At 48.2% G+C, this 17,505-nt stretch overlaps 1 protein-coding gene across 5 annotated transcripts in view; it reads right to left on the reverse strand.

Moving 5' to 3' along the window:
* SIPA1L3 (signal induced proliferation associated 1 like 3) overlaps nt 1-17,505 on the reverse strand; it is a 1,632,279-nt gene that overhangs the window by 916,601 nt on the left and 698,173 nt on the right. For all 5 annotated transcript variants that reach the window (XM_069644476.1, XM_069644475.1, XM_069644474.1 and 2 more), the window contains exon 9: nt 14,007-14,583. In XM_069644476.1, the coding sequence (XP_069500577.1) occupies nt 14,007-14,583 (577 nt within the window). The remainder of the gene's footprint in view (nt 1-14,006; nt 14,584-17,505) is intronic.

Consider the following 17,505-nt stretch of genomic DNA (forward strand, 5'->3'; position numbering starts at 1 on the left):
TCAAACTGTTTTACACGTGGGGAAGGAAGCTGCGAGCTGGAAGAAGCTCAGAACTTTATTGTTGAACACTGTTTTCCTTTGGTTGCTGACCTCCCTAAGCATTGTACAGATTCAGTTGCGAGGTCAAGTATAGGTTTTGGACACAGATTCCTAAATTGAACTCTGACTCAAACATTTCGTAGTTTCATATGGGTAGAGAAATCCCACCTTAGCAAAGGGCAAGTTAGGCCTTTCTCCATCCTGAAATTTAAGTTAATAAAGTGTTTACTTTTTTATTATGAATCTGTTCTCTGTGTCATGCGTCATGATGACTTCACAAGAGCAATCATCTGGAGGGGATGTTCCCCTCAGGGCTGCCTAAAAGCAGGGCACTGTTACGGATGGATTGCTTGCTACGGTTCACAGAACCCACTGCACCACACAAGCTATTGCCTGCTAATGGCCACCGTGAGAAACCTGTAGGCGTCCTCACATTTACTCCCTCTGGGTCCTCTGCTCAGTTGGCCAGGGAAAAGCCATCGCTCTTGAATCCCGACACTGGAGGTGGAGTAGCGAGGGAGGATCACATGGGTGGAGGGTCCTTACAGATTGGGGTGCCCTGAGGAAAGATGCAGTATTCTACATTTACCTTAATGGGAGGAACCCCTTTCCCAGTGGCGGTTATGGGATATTGTTCCCCATGTCCCATTGACCAATAAAATGACAGACGATATTATCAGCTGAGATGTACTACAAGGAGGAGGAAAAGGTGTTGGGTGCCATTAGGAGAGTGCCAGGATGAGACATGGTATCCCCCTTTCACTTTAGAAAGTCAACCCAAACTCCCCCAAATCTTTATGGGCTATTACAAATCACTTTCATTTCCCCACCTTTGCCCTTTAACAGTACTCTGATGAGGAAGAGGCAACTAGGATTAATGACCACTAACAACTCCCATGTCCACGTTAACAATGGGATGAGGAATAGGCTTGCTAAAAGCTATGGGGGTCAGGCATGCCCTCTTAATCAAAGTCAGGCAGACTTGGACACCTGCAGCCTTTTGAAGGACTACAGGTGTATACAATGAGAAACCAATAAGTGAAAAGAGAGAGAGACCTGGGGAACTGCCGAGGCAGACAGCAGCAGGAAACCCCGTAAGACTGGAGGCAGCCGAGGTAGAACCGGGACGCCAGCCGACATCCCCAAGCCATGGGGAGTCTCTGATGCGAAGTGGGAGCAAACAGAGCTGCGACAAAGAGGACGCTGTGTCCGTCCTCACAGAAGCAGAGGAGCCGTCTGTGCCAGCCGAGCTCCAATCCACAGGCGAGCAGGGCTCGCGTAAACAGAAGCAGCAACCGGAGCAGAGGAGAAAAGCAGCAAGAGTTGCAGGCGGGCCGCAAAAGCATAGACCAGCGCCAAAGGAATAAATGCTTTAGTCGCAGATGAATTTGTGATACTAAGTGAATGCAAGAAAGGCGCAGAGTAATTGCCAATACTGAATAACGAACTGAAAGAAAGTATCAAGACAAATTAAGGACTAACTACAGAATTGAAGTAAAGTCTGAGAAACTATTTGTTTGTTGAATAGCGAATGGATTGAACCCTAAAACCGTGCTTAAAAACAGTAACCTACATACTTGAAAGAAGCTAAGCACGAAGGGGGAAAAGGGGTCACCAAAAGTGAAGTGTGAATAAGAGCCTGAAATACAATGAGACATTGAATTTGTACAGAACAAGGATGCCAAGACTAGTTTAGAAATAAAAGTTACTCTCCATAGTGACTAGAGTACTCATAGTCCATAGTTCCTTTTCCTCCATCCTTGTGGGCTCCTCGCCCCCCAACCCAACATGGGGAAGGCATCGGAACATTTGGCAGCGAATAATTGAGTTTCCCCTTTTGATATAGTACATCGTGCAGGGCCGCAGCATCTGGCACCTCACCTTAGTCCCCTTTAAACACATCTGACTTTGGCCAACTGGCAGGGGACGGCGGGTGAGACGTATGGAGGAAAGGGTACTATGGACTATGAGTACTCTAGTCATTATGGTGAGTAACTTTACTTCTGCGCCCTGGCCCCTTTACTCCATCCTTGTGGGTGATTCCACCGAACAAGAACATAGGATGGAGCTGTGATGACCTGCCCCACCAAACAAGAACATAGGGTGGAGCTGTGATGACCTGCCCCATAATATGGGAAGAAGAAAAAGGTTCTTCAGAACCGCCTGACCAAATTCTGCATCGCGCCTGGAGCTGGTGTCCAGTGAGTAGTGCTTACAGAAGGGTGATGGAGTGGCCCACGTAGCCGCCCTGTTGATGACATCCCAAGAAGCACGTCTCAAACAGGACGGACATGGCCTTCGCTCTGACCAAATGGGCATGAATCCCCTCAGGAATAGGTTTGCCCATGGCCGTATGCGCCTCCAAAATGGCCTGAACTATCCAACGTGTGATGGAATCCTTTGAACACAGAGAGCCGGTGGAGGAGCCCCCAAAAGTCACAAACAATGCCTCAGACTCTCTCGGACAGAGAAAACTTGAGTACCCTCTTTAAGGCCAAGGAATGCAAGGCCCTCTCTGCCTCTGACTGCGGGTTCGGGAAGAACACCGACAGTCAGATCTCTGATTCTGAGGAAATGGAGAGACCACCTTGGGCAAGAAGTTTGCTTGAGCGCGCAAGATGATCTTGCCATTGTGAAACTTGATGAAGCGCTCATACAAAGGGAACGCTTGCAGCTCATTAACCCTGCGGCAGAGATGAGAGCCACCAGTAACACTGTATTTAGTGTCACCAAGCTGATGTCCACAGAGAAAATCGGCTCGAAAGGATTGTGCTGCAAAGATGCCTGAACCACAGTGAGTTCCCAGACAATGTGCGGCCTATGCACCAGAAGAAAATGCCTAGACAACCCTAAAGGTGGGCCTTAACCACAGGGATGGCCGCCGTAAACACATGCTATGGGGAATTCTTGTTAGCCCCAATGCCCGCCAAATAAGAGCAGCAAGTATCCACCTGAACTCCAGAACAGGCCAGGTGTGCTTAAAAAGCCAGTACGTCATTCAGAGGACATGTTACCAGGTCCAGACCCCTGTCAGGAGCCCAATGGCAGTCTATTTGCTCTTATATTGGGACCAAGTTGAGGGCCTCCTGGCCTGATGAATGATGTCTGGGTTGTCATCCGAAAATGGAGCATGTTGAAGCCTCAGCTGGTCAGGAACCAGGCTGACAGTGCCAGCCTGGCTGGGTCCAGATGTTCCACTGGCCCGCCCTGTTGTGTCAGGAATCCACTGCCGGAGATCGGAAGGAACCCTGGGAGCATAACTGCAGCACAACTGCAGTAGATCCGAAAACCACGGTCTCGAAGACCAGTGGGAAGCAACCAGAATTAGGCTGCAACCCACCGAAGCCCGAAGTCCGGAACTGGCGTAGGGTCTGTTGGAGCAGAGGAGTGGGCAGGAACACCTGCGGCCGTGAAAAGAGATCTGAAAGCATCTCCCAGAGACTCCCGACCCAGTCCTGCCCATGAAGCAAACTGGGGGCACTTGGAATTCAGAGGGGATGGAAACAAATCCAGGCCCATGAACCCCCCCCCCCGCCCCAATGCTGGAACGGGGGGCAACAAGTAGTAGGTGTTAAACTCCCACTCGTAGCTGTTGAACCCCAAGAAGGTCAGTTGGTCCACTTCTGCATTGCTGTCCTCCGGCAGGTGGACTGCTGAAATCCAAATCCCCCTCCGCCAGGGCCCATTCCCAGATCGATACCGCCACCATGCAGAGGGGTGGGGTATGTATGCCAGGTAAAACATTGTGGTAAAATTGTGCCTCCTGATCAGAATCGACCTGTCCCTGATGAGGGGCAAAAACGACCTGAGGGCCAGGCTCACTGCCCTGAGCTTGAGCAGATTTATATGCAGGAGGGTGTCCGTCCTGGACCATGCTCCATGAATCTTATAGCCCTCCAGATTAGCACCACAGCACAAAAAGGGAGGAGTCTGTCATCACCACCAGGAGGCTCCGTCGGGTAAAGGGGGCTCCCACTGAAACATTGCCATCCATCAGCAGCCAGAGAAGATTGGGCAGTAGGAGATGTGGTTTTGGCATTGTGTCCGACTGGGACCGAGTATCCTGATCCCAATTGGTTACCATGTGGAGCTGGAGGCACCTTATCTTGAGGCAAACAAGCTGTACAGTGAGCACGCAGGAGGCCATCAGGCCCAGAAAGTGCTGGAACCACCATGCCAAAGCGGTCAGTTGGCCAGAAAGTGCCCCACCTCCTACCACAGGGCCAGAATCCATTCGGGCATAGGAAACACCCGCTTAACTGTAGTGTTCCAACACACCCCTACGAAGACCAGTTCTTGAGATGGTCACAACTATGACTTCCTCTGGCTGAGGGAGACCACCAGCTGATGAAGCATATCTGCCAATCTTTGGCAGGAGTGCACCACCCCTCCGGGTGAACCCTCCCTCACTAGCCAGTCGTCCAAGTAAGAGTACAGATGATGGCCCTCCAAGCAGAGAAGGCACGCCACTGCGTTCATCAACTTGGGGGATACATGAGGGGCTGAGTTTGGGCCTAAGGGAAGCACCCTATACTGAAATTGGTAAGATTATCATGAACCGCAGAAACTTCATATGCGGCTGGTAGATGGGAAAATGCAGGTACACATCCTTGACGTCCAGGGTACAAATCCAGTCCCCTGCACACAGAGACTCGGCTATGAGCGTTGGAGTAATCATCTTGAAGCGTTCCAGTGGTAAAGAGATTTAGAAGAACAAGTTACTTACCAACTGGTAACGTTCTTTCGACTGGATGTTCCTCCACCCTTGGAGGATCCATGAGATTCGGGTACTCCAAATGCAAATTTCGAGAAAAAATCCCCAAAGGCGCCGATATCGCTGAAGGCTTCGACGCCGAGAGCGTTGACAACCTCGACGTTGTGACCCCCAAAGGCTTCGGCGTCGACACAGGTGCAGACGGCGCCGTGGGCTTATACGATGGCAAAGTGTCGACCAAGTCGATGCCGGCATCGAGCCCTCAGTAGGTTGCTGCTGTCTCGTGGGGGACGAGGACTGAGAACTAGAAGCGCGTATCTTGCGACTTTTCGAATCCTTGTCCGTACGGGACTTCGAAGGCTCCCGATGCGAGTCGTGACGTGGACCCGAGCCCAAAGGCGTGCGAGCCACGGTACGAGACCGATCCTGGCCGGCTTCGTTAGAAGGCGAGACCGGATCCGTGCCTTGCGATTAAAAAAATCGCCAACATATGTTCTTTAAACGCAGCCCATTCCTCCAGAGTCAAGGAATTCGCCGGGCACGTTACCTTCCTTGAGGCACCATCCTCCGAAGAGGACGAGGAAGTCAACCAGTGACAGTGCTTCCTAGAGTGCCGAGATGAGGAAAAAGCCTCGAGTCGTCTGTGGAAACCCCCTTGGACTTAGATTTGGATGTTCAGGATTTAACAGGCTTAAAGCCCCTACCTACCTGGAGCTTTCCCTTCCGCAAGGCCTTGGCAGTCAGCAACTGGCATTTCGAGCAGTCGTCTGTCATGCGACTTGCCCAGGCACCACAAGCAAATGCAGTGCGGGTCGGTGAGTGACATTTTCGACTTTCAGGCCGCGGAGTGGAAGGGGTCGAAGGGAAAGACATTGTTACGATGAACACACGAGGCACGCCGAGATTCACGAAGCAACGCGTTCGCAGAAAAAAACAGAACTGAGGCTACGGGCGCCGTGTGTCCTATTTATAACATCTGGTGACGTCGCCCTCGACGTAGGCCTTCGAGGGACATCGACCCAACGTCATCGCCGCAGGACACCCTCTTCTGAAAAAGTTTCCGAAGTGCACAGCTGTGGACATTACATGTCAAAGATGTGGAGGAATACGTTGGAGGACACAATCCATTCGAAATGATGGTCCAGGATAACTCTCAGGCCAGCCTGATTGTTCTTTAGTACTGCAAAAATCCTGGAATAGTAACCGGAGCCAATGTCTACAAGAGGAACCGGTTCTATCACCTTCATTTTCAAGAGCGAAAGGACCTTCCGTAAAAAAGAGCCAGGGACACGATCTGATGAAGAGGAGATGGTAGAGGCAAAGGAAGAGGAAGACTGAAGCCCATGGAAAATACAGATAGGCTCCACAGGTTGCTGAAAAGATGCTTCCAGGTGTCCTGGAACAGAGCCAAATGGCCCCCCAGAGGTGAGCTGTGTTCCCCGACCTTGACATCACTGCTTCTTGGCGTCAGAGGCAGGGGCAGAGGAGAGAGCAGAAAAAACAGTGGAACATCCTCTGCTGCTTCCTCCTATTGTCGTTAGGCAACCAGTCAGGCTTCTGTGTACCGTGTTCCCGGAACCCCTTGAAGCCGGAGAAAGCACAGGGCTTAAACTCAGTCCTGCCCTGGGACTGAAGGAAGGATTTCTGATCTGACTTTGTCAGGATGGCCAAGGACTTGGCGGTTTGAGTGGAGGTTTTCTTCTTTGTCAACTAAAAGGTCCACACCCTCGAAGGGCAGATTCAGGATCCGCTCCTGCATGTCAGATGAAAACATAGTGGTGTGCATCCATGCCGTCCTCCTCAATGCTGGCTGTGTCGATGTGTGAGCCCTAAGACTCCATGAGGTCCTGCGCCATGGCCCGGACATCTGCCAGACTGGCCTTGGAGGATGCTTGCTTGTCGGAAGGGAGGTCGGGCAGAAATTCACCAAGCTCCTGATTAGCCGCATCCAAGAGAGCATCTGCACTGGCTTGCCGCAGATGCAGTCCTGAGGTGGAATAACAGTGCTTTCCCAAAGACTCGAGGACTTTGTCCTCCTTGGAGAGGCAACTGGAGGTGGTTCCTCTGGAGGCAGACGACGAAGACTATGGTTTAGAATACAAGGAGGCCACAGCCACCACGGAGGAATGTGGCTGCAAGTCAAGGAGGATTGTCTCTGTGTCCCTCAGCCTAAACCTGCTGTCCAACTTTGTCATCTGGGCGTTGGCCCTGGGATTTCCCAGACCTTTCGCACCACCTGTCGAACATCCTTCTGGAGAGGGATATCAGAATAGCTTGTGATACGCTTCCCCAAGACCTCTGCTACCACACCCGACTCCTGGGGGCTTCCTCGGGCAGAGGGACCATCCGATAACTCTGGCAGGCCCTGAAGGCGGTCATGAAAGGCCTTAACGGATGCCGAGGGTTCATCGCCCTGGGCCTCATTGTCCTCATCGTGGTCATCATGTCCACCCCCTTCTCCCAGACCAAGGGGAATCCGTGCCCTGGGAGACAGGTGCCAGCGGGGTCCCCCACCCTATGTCCGGAGCTGCAGACAGGTCCAAAGGCTGTTGAGGGGGAGGTGCTGGTAGTATAGGTGGAGTGATCAAAACAACCGGTAGGGCCTGAACCGGTGGAGGGACCACCACTGGAACCGGCAGCACTGGAGGAATGGGATGAGAACCCAGCAGAGAGCCGGGGCAGAGCTACCTGCGGGATGACCTCCTTCACAGTATCCTTCAGGAGCCCTTTCACCATAGGGGAACGCATGAGGAAGAGGAAGCGCTTGAAGAAGCAGTCCTCACAAGCTGCTGGGTTCCTACGAGCCCAGCCCTCCAAGGCGCTGCGCCTCCGCTCCTGGTCAAATCACTGAGGCACCTGGTGCATTTAGCCCCAAGGCTGTAATAGGGAGATGTATCCCTGTGCAGAGCAGAAGCCTGCACAGTAGGATCAGCTGCCGCTTCCAGAGGGAATGGGGCTGGGATCATCTTGAAAAGCCCATTCGATGGTGGGCCTTGAGCCGGAACCATGATGGCAGCCAGCCTGGCAGTCTCCGCCATGTGCCACTCTGCATGTTTTGAAACCTTGTGCCATGCCCTGGGTGGAAGCGTGTGGAGGCCCTGAGCCAAGGGAGGATACAGCTTGGGTCCTGCACCCGAAGCAGAAGCGTTGACCTCGGAGATCACTCTGGTAAGCGCTGAGCCCTCGGCCGGCTGGCTGGTAGTCGTAATGCCTTGGTTTATGACCAGTGCTGGATCGTGCAGAGGACATACACTTGGAGGTGGCACTGAACGATCCCTTACCCCTTGGGGTTGAAGAAGAGGACAAACTTGATTGGCCTTCCGAGGACAGCCCGGAAAGGCCCCTGAGCCACTCGGCTTGTGAGCCAGTAGTCTGAAAGGCCTCGGGCCTGCCAGAAGCTGAATTTGAGCAACCCTGATCCATGGGAACCCTGGAGCAGGAGTCGCTGTGCTGTAGAGCTGTGCTGAACAGAGGGCCTACCTTGTCTTGACGAGAGGTCCTGAAGACGAAGTCCATAAGGTGGGGTGCGGGGGAAAAGAGTGGAAGATCTACCTCCGCTGCAACAACGGATTCTTCAATGCCCTGTGACTGAGAGTACTGCAAGCCAAACATGCATCCAGCAGTGGTCGGGCCCCAAACACTCAAGACAGAATGCATGGGGGTCCGAGGCCTCATCAATCCTCCTGCGGCCGACATGCACCGCGGCAGGCGAGGCACCGAAGGAAAGTTAAGATTGAAAAAACAAAACTGGGAGCTAAAAAAAAAAAGTCTCTGCGCTGGGTGCCAGGTCCGACACCGTCCATGCGGAAAAAGGGACTGGGGTGAGGCGCTGGAGTGTGGGACCTCGGAGGGGCGTTCCCATGTCTGGGGCTATGCCCCTGCATGCTACACCAAATTTAAAGGGGAGGCTAAATTCTTTGCTGCCAAAGTTTCTGGTACCATCACCATTTTGGGGGACGCCCACAAGGATGGAGGAAAGGGGACGGGACGTATGAGTAACACTCTACGGAAAACCTGAAAAGGCTGACACAAGGAACCCAAGTTAAGGAAACTCAAACACAGAGGCAATATACTGAGGAGCCTATGTGTGAGCAGGAGAACTAATTGTTTCTGGTTCTGCAACCTGTAATGGGGGGACCATGTGGTCTGACAACTGCGCCCAAACCAGAAAACTGCAATGTGTTGGGAAAGGTCAAGATAAATAAGAAAAGAGTCTAGAAGGAAAACTACCATTGTTGCATTTAAACCTTGGGGAAGGAAACACCGAGATGTGAAGAGTTGTTGGAAATTACCTTGAGGACAGAGCCTCAAGACCATTTCTTTTGTGATCACTGTCACATTGAACTTGGGGGAGGGAACCCCAAAAAAAAGCGTGGAACTATATAATATGATATGGCATTTGTAACGCACCTATACACAAGGGGAGCTGAAGAACGTTACTTTTGGGACACTGTTCAGTTTATGGTTGATTGTTTTGTTTTAGGTATGAGGGCAAGCTTATGTTTTGGACACAGACAGGCTTTTAAGTTTAACTTACTGACACGGACTATGCTTAGTTCCTTTAGGTAGGGAAATCCCACCTTAGCATAAGGGCAAGTTAGGCATTACACCAGCCTGACATTTAAGTTAATAAAAGTATTTTTGTTAATATTGAATCTGTTTGTGTCGTACTTTATGATGCCTTCACACCACTTTGAAAATGGTGCATTCCATTGCGGTCGTCCTCTGCCACACCAACCTGTTTCTTGTGAATACCGCCCAGACAGAGTATCGTTAGGGCACCTGCAGGCTCTAGCTCCCCATGGAGACCAAAGTTGGATATGGCCAAGTACCCAACACAGGCTCGCCCTACAGACAGGTTAACATGGAGTTCCGTTGTCACAGATCTTCACGAGCAGCCCACTGGGGGGTGAAGAAGAGGAGGGCAAAGTCACAGCCACAAGCGAGGCTTCGCTAAGCCATCAAGAGCTGGCAAGCGACCAGTGGGACACAGACATCCCGTAGGAATAAAGTGCTTGATGTAATCTGCTGGTCAAGTAACCCCAGGCAGCAGCCTAGTAGAGCACCAGGAGCACCTTGCCCCAGGACCAGTCCAGGCACCCAGCCAGTCTAAGCCACAGTCGCCATTGTGCCAAATCACAGCAGAGCGAAAGAGATGCACACCGACTGCTTAGTGCCAGTGGGTGACCACAGATACACCAGATCTCACACCACAGAAAAAGAGCTTCCAGTCAGCCACCAGCTAGTGTTGCAGTAGTAACAAGCTTCACACTCCCATGTCTTCTACAGGTAAGTGCTAAGACTGCATAACAGGTGGTGCACATGCCAGATGATTGTGCAGGCAAATTCTGAAGGTGAATAACTCCACTATTCGCATATTGAATCAACCAGATGTCACAGGCTGTGTCGAGAGGGACACAAGCCAATCTTAATGGTGCAAACAGTCTAGTTAATTTGGGATACAGCTATCAAAATAGTGCTGGCAGCCTAGTGTAGGGGTAATAACTGAGTGCAGATGAGGTCTTAACAGAAAAGAAACTCAAATTGGCTTGAAGCAGCTTTGTGCTTCCTCCCAAGTCTTCTTCAGAAGGGAAGAGGAAGGATATATAAGTGTGGATCAGCGAAAGAAAACGATGCAAGTATTTTTTTAGTTCTTTACAGAAAGTCAAAATGTAATGTAGAGTTTCACAAAATGCGAGGGAGTGTCTTTTCCTTTGGGCTCAGGTGGACATCCAGAAAATTAGCCTGATCTTTGTCTACGAGTTGGTGGTTTTGCAGTGTTCCTGACCCCTTGTCAATATCATGCGTTGTTCTGAGTCTACACAGCAGACACCATGGACAGGGAGAGCACCATAAGAACCCTTCCAGGAAATGAAAGCAAAAGCATCCTCTTTGTTAAGGGTCTGGTGGTTGAGGTCTCGGAGGACAATTCAGGGAGGTCCATGTCTGAAGGACCCGGTCCCTGCACTGACACTCTTGTCCGCGTTACACCATCTTGTAGCCCCCACCTAGGGTACCCTACCTGACCCCTGGAAATGTTGCATAGTCTCGTACCTCCTCTGACCAGTTTTAATTTCTGCACTTGACCAGTTTGGCCCACCAGTCTACACTTATCTTCTCTACCCCCCACCCCTTCATGTTTTGCAGCTTTGTTCAACTGCATAGTTCTTTCCTCCAGGGTACAGAGAGAATGGGCTGTTGACTCTCCTCCAACCACCAGACTCTTTCGCTCTGGAAAAGTTTTATGTGCCCTCAACCTCCTCACAACCATCTTCTGAGGGGGATGCCCATTGTCCTGTGGTGACATTATTCCTCCCAGCTTCTGAATAAAGCACTTTCAACCTCTCTCCAACTCAACTTCCTTATATGCTGGCTTGTCTGCCCCTCTCGCCACCAACTTAATTCCCCATGTGGTTATCCCATCCTCCCTCACTCTCCACAACTCCCCTGCTCCTAATGACACCACTCTCCTGTTCAAACCTCATCCACTCCCCAACAAGTTTGCTTCTACTGAGTATACCTCTCTTCTGCTCCAGCCTCTGCCAGGCTAAACCCTCCAAACTCCAGCTCTCTAATCCTGCGCTTCTCTTAGTACTACTCACACTTGCCACTCTGCAACAAACTTCTTCCCCCAACTCCATGCTTGAACACCCCAACCCTCCTGACTGAGTATGTTGCATTATATATATATATCTCCTTCGCTGGGGGTCGGTCTCCCTGGTATAGATGAAATCTTTATATGGAGGGCTGTGCTTGCTTGTGTTTGGCTCTTGGACTGAGGGCCCTGTGGCTTTGAAGGTGGCCGGACTGGCCTGCCACCATTTTAGTCTTAGAAGGGATATGGGCTAGTCTGGGGTATGCCTCCCTTCACCTGGAAGCCTTAGTTTAAGTCTCTGCATAGTCTGGGCCCATCCATTCCACTAGCATGTGATGCTCACACAGAAATCCTTATCGAACAGGGAAGGCTAGTTTCTGCATTTAATGCTCCTTCACCACACCCACCTCAGACAGGGGAACATGCGTTTCTCTGTTAATCAGGGATGCAAACGGATTTAATATGGTTTCCGTCCAAGGAAAGAATTCTTTCCTAGTTGGGATTTCTGGGACTGGTTTAGGGACTTGGATGGCTGTCTAGAAGCCTTTACCTTAGGGTACGCCTTGCTCTGGGGGTCCTGGTTGGTTTTTAATTCTTATTATGGTTAGGATTCAACTTAGGGAGGGGAGTATAAAATTATCTGAAGGGGCAGGTTGCAGTTGCATATCCCAGTCTCTGTTCTCTGAAGTCTTACCACTACCAATGGGTGCCTTTCTAGGGCTTTCTCTGAGGGTTTCCTGCTCACCCATATCAGTGAAATCGTTGAGTACCACTTTGACTGTCCCCTACCTTAGTGTAGTGGCGCAGGTGTGTTGATCTGCGGAACCCCCATATACCTTCACAGGGTCCAGCTTCCACTAGCTTGCGGCAGCCCTCTGTCCCTTTATCCATCCCACCTTCTTTCCCCAAGGTTACGCATTGGACTTCGTAACACAGGATTTTCAGCCAGGATCAAATCTATTTCAGATTGCAGCCATCATGTTGGCTGCTTAACAGCATCCCTGTACCCAATAACATTCTTTCTGAAATAACTCTGCTAATTCTGGTGGTCATTTTGCTGTGATCATTTGGGAATAGTATGCAGAGAATGATTGCTGAATAAAGTTATGGAGGAAGACTATAGCACCAATAAGCCTCTAAGTGAATGAGTGAAATAAACAAGGATAACTACGAATATACCTACATATTTTTAGGAGATGGATTTAATTTCCGTTCACAATTAATTTCAAAATGTCTGCTCTTCAATTTTCAGCAGTTGAATAGCGGTGTTTAAATTAGTTTTAAAAACTGGAACCTTCCCATGCCAGAAAGGCATATAGAAATTGTGTAAATTACTTATTCATTTTTACAGGGGCTAGTCAAAACTCTACTTAACTGACTGGAATTCACAATGTGTGCAGAAGCTATGCCTGTGCATGCCAGAGACAATCCAATCTTCTGTCTGGAACACTTGCCAAATCTATGCACCATTTCCGATTTGTCTTTTCATGAGTTCAGTTTTCAAAGCTATGAAAGCAGCCCAAGTTTTGCATCGCCAGAAAACACACAGAGTAAACCCCAGACCACATTTCTCTTCAGACAGTCTTGATAAAATGGTTTTAAATCTGTGAAACATTTTATAATATCAGTTTGGGATTCTTTTTTAATAGATGGAATGGGAAGGAAAGGAAGTCTATATGAAGGCTGTTAAACCCCTCAATTCTAATCCATGGAAGCAACTAGTATGAGGTAATTGCATCTATCTCAAGAAGAGATCTTTCATTCTTGCTCTGTCCTCACTGAGCAAACGGGCCTAGAAGGCATCACATTCATATACTGTTTCCACTTAAGAGTTGTTTTGTGACTACAAATGCTTTTATACGTCTGTAGTTAAGGTTCAGTTATCTTCATTAACTTCAGTTTCTGTTCAGGGACAGAGGGCATTCATCTGTCCAGTCTGGTTATGTAGAACAGTTAAGAGGTTACTAATAACGGCAAGGACCACCCCCATTAGGCATAAACTTTTTCAAGTATTATCAACCAAAATTATGCATAAAACACTTTTTTCAAGGTTCACATCTTCGGATCTCAGAATAAAAACCTAATGAATTTTAAGTATAACCCTCTTTTGCTACTGAAGTAGTAAAAAGTAAAAAAAAAAAAGGTTCACTGTCACAGCTAGGAATATTTCATAAGAGTAAGAATTTGCTGGGAAATGGAAGAATCAGAAACTAGCAAATGTTTTGTAAAGACTTTTCGGTAGTACTGCTGCTTTTCTCACTTTAAAAAGAAATGCATGTGAAAATTCAAATGCAAATAAATGGTATAAATGCCGCAATACCATACCTCACAACTCACAATGAGGTAACTTCAACAGTACAAAGAAAGCATAGGAGGTTGGGGAGACTAGAAGAGTAAAATACTCTTAATCGCCATGCAACAATTCAAAAATACAGCTGCTGAGATAGGTCATTTGGTGGACAGTATGAACACAGCGAGTATACATTGAGGGAATAAACATATGCATGATCGCTTCAAGAATTGTTAACCAATTTAACAGTTTTCCATCGATTTAGAAATCGATTTTCAATCATCAGACCCAACACATTCAGGACATAAGTATGAACTGATCTCGAACACTGGGGAGAGTAAAACATAGGAATCAATGCTACACCTTACCTTTAACCTTTGCACAATTTCATTGATATCGTCCATATTGCCATCCGATGTCCGTATAAAAATATGATCTCCCCTTCCATAGAAGATTTTGATAGTCTGAGTATCTGGGGTCCACCCTATGACATCCCCACAGAAGCAGTTGAATACCACTTCCTTTGTCGCTTGCTCAGTCAAGACAATAAATTCATTGGAGATCCCCAGGATGCATTCAATCTCAACACCTTGGGAAAAATCTTGAGTGGTGACATGCCAAGATATGGCCCCACTGCTGTATAGTTCTGCACCAACTCGAGCTTTTGTCTTTTCTTTCTTTTTTGATGTTAAAGATATTAGATTGAACTTTCCTGTGGAATCAATTGGTGTGTTGGTGACACTGTTTTCAGCCAGATCCTTGAGGTACTCTTGCCGAGTTCGTGTTGCCATTGTATGGAATTTGTCCGATTTATGTGCTGCATGTTCAGCATTTATCACCTTGGCCAGCAGAAAGTCTCTGAACACATCAGAATTGCGAAATGTAACGCCATTTGGTATTGGGGGCCCAAAAGATGGGGCATCTTTGGATCTCGTCACAGCAACACTTTTGAATAAAATAAAACATGGTAGTTAGCCAATTAACTAGAGATAGACGGTCAGATTAATAAGTTGCTCTATTACATGCAATGCAAACTGTAGGACTGAATTCCTCATTGGTCAACACAAGGTTTAAAGCTAAGAGCATCTTCATCACATTGAGCAATAATCCTATGATTAGCATGCAGAGCTCGCTTGAGCTAAGGTTACCCTTGGATCATAGATTTCTGTAATGGAAAATTGTAAAAAATGAAATACAACATAAGCCAACTTCGCTCTAGTGGAGAGCGTAATAACATCACTAGAAACAGCCTTTTCTTTATGTTTTAAATGGATCTATGCAATAAACAGTTAAGTTGGATCATCTAATTACCTCACTGTCACAAGACAGATATCAATAAGACCAAGACGAAAATAGTGGTGTGGGGAAAATTTGATGTACTCCCCTTGTGGATTGCTGTATTAGGTTGAGTAGACACTGGTGACAAATCTGAGGATGTAATCCCTTCTCCCCCCATGGGGAGACCTTTCCCATCAGGCCAGGGCAGTGCAGCCACAGCACAAAAGTACCCCTGGGGGTGGTGTAACAAGGAAGGATCACATGAGAAGTGAGTCCCCCCTATGGGATTGTGGATGATCAGAACGCAGTATCTCCCCGCTTCACCATGTCCAACTCCTCTACCAAATCCTCCTGCCCCCTCCCTGGATAGGGCTAATATGTATTACTGTGAGGTTAGCCAAACTAACCTACATGAAGACAATGAGAAACTAAGCAGTGCAAAGTATTATGCATGCAGTTTTAAGGTTGATACTGTGACGAAGAAGATAGCTAGGAGTACAAGGATTACAAGCATGAGGTTGAGCAAGCAGTCTAGTTTTTCTAGCCCACAGATAGGCTCTAACAAATACATCAGCCCGACGCTCAAGTTCCAAAGGAGGTCAGTTTCAAGCTCGGGTTGGAACAAACGTGCCTGAGAGACGCAAGGGAGGGAGAACAGTCCTGTGTACAGGAATAGTGAGAGGCTTACTGAGATGCACGGCAAGCAAGGAGGAGACAGAACTTGCAACCAGAGAGAAGTCTCAGTCTGTAGGGATGCTGCAGATGCCGCTGGATGCCGAACGCTACTGGAGCATCCAGGAAAAGTACAGCTGCCCGGGAACCGTAGGTACCACCAAGAAGGAAGCAAACAGGTACAGAGGTTGCTCAGGACATGTGAGGTCCGGGCAAGCATTGGGGTGAGCTCAGAAACTGCCGAGAGAGGGTCTGGGACCCTCAAACAAAGGAGAGACTGTTATGCACTTGGCAGGAGAGTGAACCAAAAGTATGCAATGCAAAAGTGCAAGTTTGGAACCAACACCCAAGAGAGAGAGGATCTGGGCCACAAAAGAAAAAGGGTCTGGGACTCTGGAGCAAATGAGAGAGAGTTGTATACTTAGCAGGAGCGTAAACCGAGTGGCTAGAATGCAACCATGCAAGTATAAGAATCGCACTGATATGTGAAACCAAAGTTATAAGCCAAGAGGGACTGGCACCCTGAAAGTAGAAAAGAGACATTGCAAGAGACAACACTTCCTTCGCAGGGAAGTAAACTAAGCTGTGTAAAGTATTGCAAGTTTGGCACCCACTTGAGAGGTTAAGGCTTAGCGATTTAAGAATGCTAAGACTGATGAGGAAAAGGAATCCTATGCTTGACAGCGGAGCATATTAAGCTGGTAGGATAAAGGAACTGTGAAGTCAAGCAACAAGTCCTTGTGAGATATACAGCATTTAAAGAAAATACATCTAGGGAAAAGGAGCACAACCCTAGCCTTTGGAGTTGCGTATTTTGGAACATTATTTTGCATCACTTTATTGCCAGAGAGACTGGGAACTTTTCTGTTGTCTGAAAACACAACAAACCCTTTTTGATTCAAGAGAAGACCATCCTTGTACAGTTGGGACACGACAGTGACCGACTTTTTAGTTTCGGAATTCCTGACAATTTCATTTGCTTCCATTGAGGCATATACACTGCTTTTAGCTTTAAGGATAGAGAGGCTGTATCCAAAAACACGCCAAAATTGTGTCTGAGCATTACATCTGCACCCTTAGACTCTGCAAACTGTCATGTTTAAACCAACGTTGCTAGCTTGTACCAGACGAGGCTGTAGATTTTACTGCACATGTCTTTACAAGGAAGGCTCTTCGCCTAGCGTGTAGGAATGCTCACCTTCACATCTCTCGCTTCGGATGTGGTTCCTTTTTGGCATATGTTAGCATGTTTTAAGTTCCTGCTTTCTTGGAAAAAGCGGCAGTCACAGACAGAATTTCATATTTCAAGTGTTTTCGCCTGCCTCAGAGTGTGTGAATATTTAAGGAGTATATTCACCTTGACAAAATGTATTGCGATATAATTTCCTCCTTGATAACACAGACTAGCATGAAAGAGCACAGCTGGTAACAAAGGCTTATATAATGAGGCTTTGCTCTCTGCCAGCAACAGTGTTTCAGTGCGAGTCTTGGCCCCATTTGGACCCCCTTCCATTGAAACGCACGTGTTCCTTTAGGTATAATAACTGTGCACGGCAATAGGGGGGTTCGAAAAGTCTAGTGCTGCCGTTGGTTTGGTTTTACATTGCACACTAATACATTGGAGTCGTAAGTAGTCCTTTTTTCCAGCACAGTGGTTAACACACTTCTTTATTTTTTTCCAACTCTGTTTTTTATTTTTACAAACAAAACTGTTACAGACATACATGGTCCTTGTGTACACATTGCATCTTAGTTGTATTCAGTGGTAAAGCGGGCAGTGTTGCATATACGTGGCATATTACATTGCTGTCAACCTTCCAGCCCCCCTCCCAACTCTTTGGCCATTTTGGTCCCCCCCTTCCTCTCTAACCAGGTTGTCCTCGTGTGGTGTCGATATGTGTGTATTCGCAGACCCTA

The sequence above is a fragment of the Ambystoma mexicanum genome, chromosome 2p (genome assembly GCF_040938575.1).
Source record: "Ambystoma mexicanum isolate Mex_15411 chromosome 2p, UKY_AmexF1_1, whole genome shotgun sequence".
NCBI lineage: Eukaryota > Metazoa > Chordata > Amphibia > Caudata > Ambystomatidae > Ambystoma > Ambystoma mexicanum.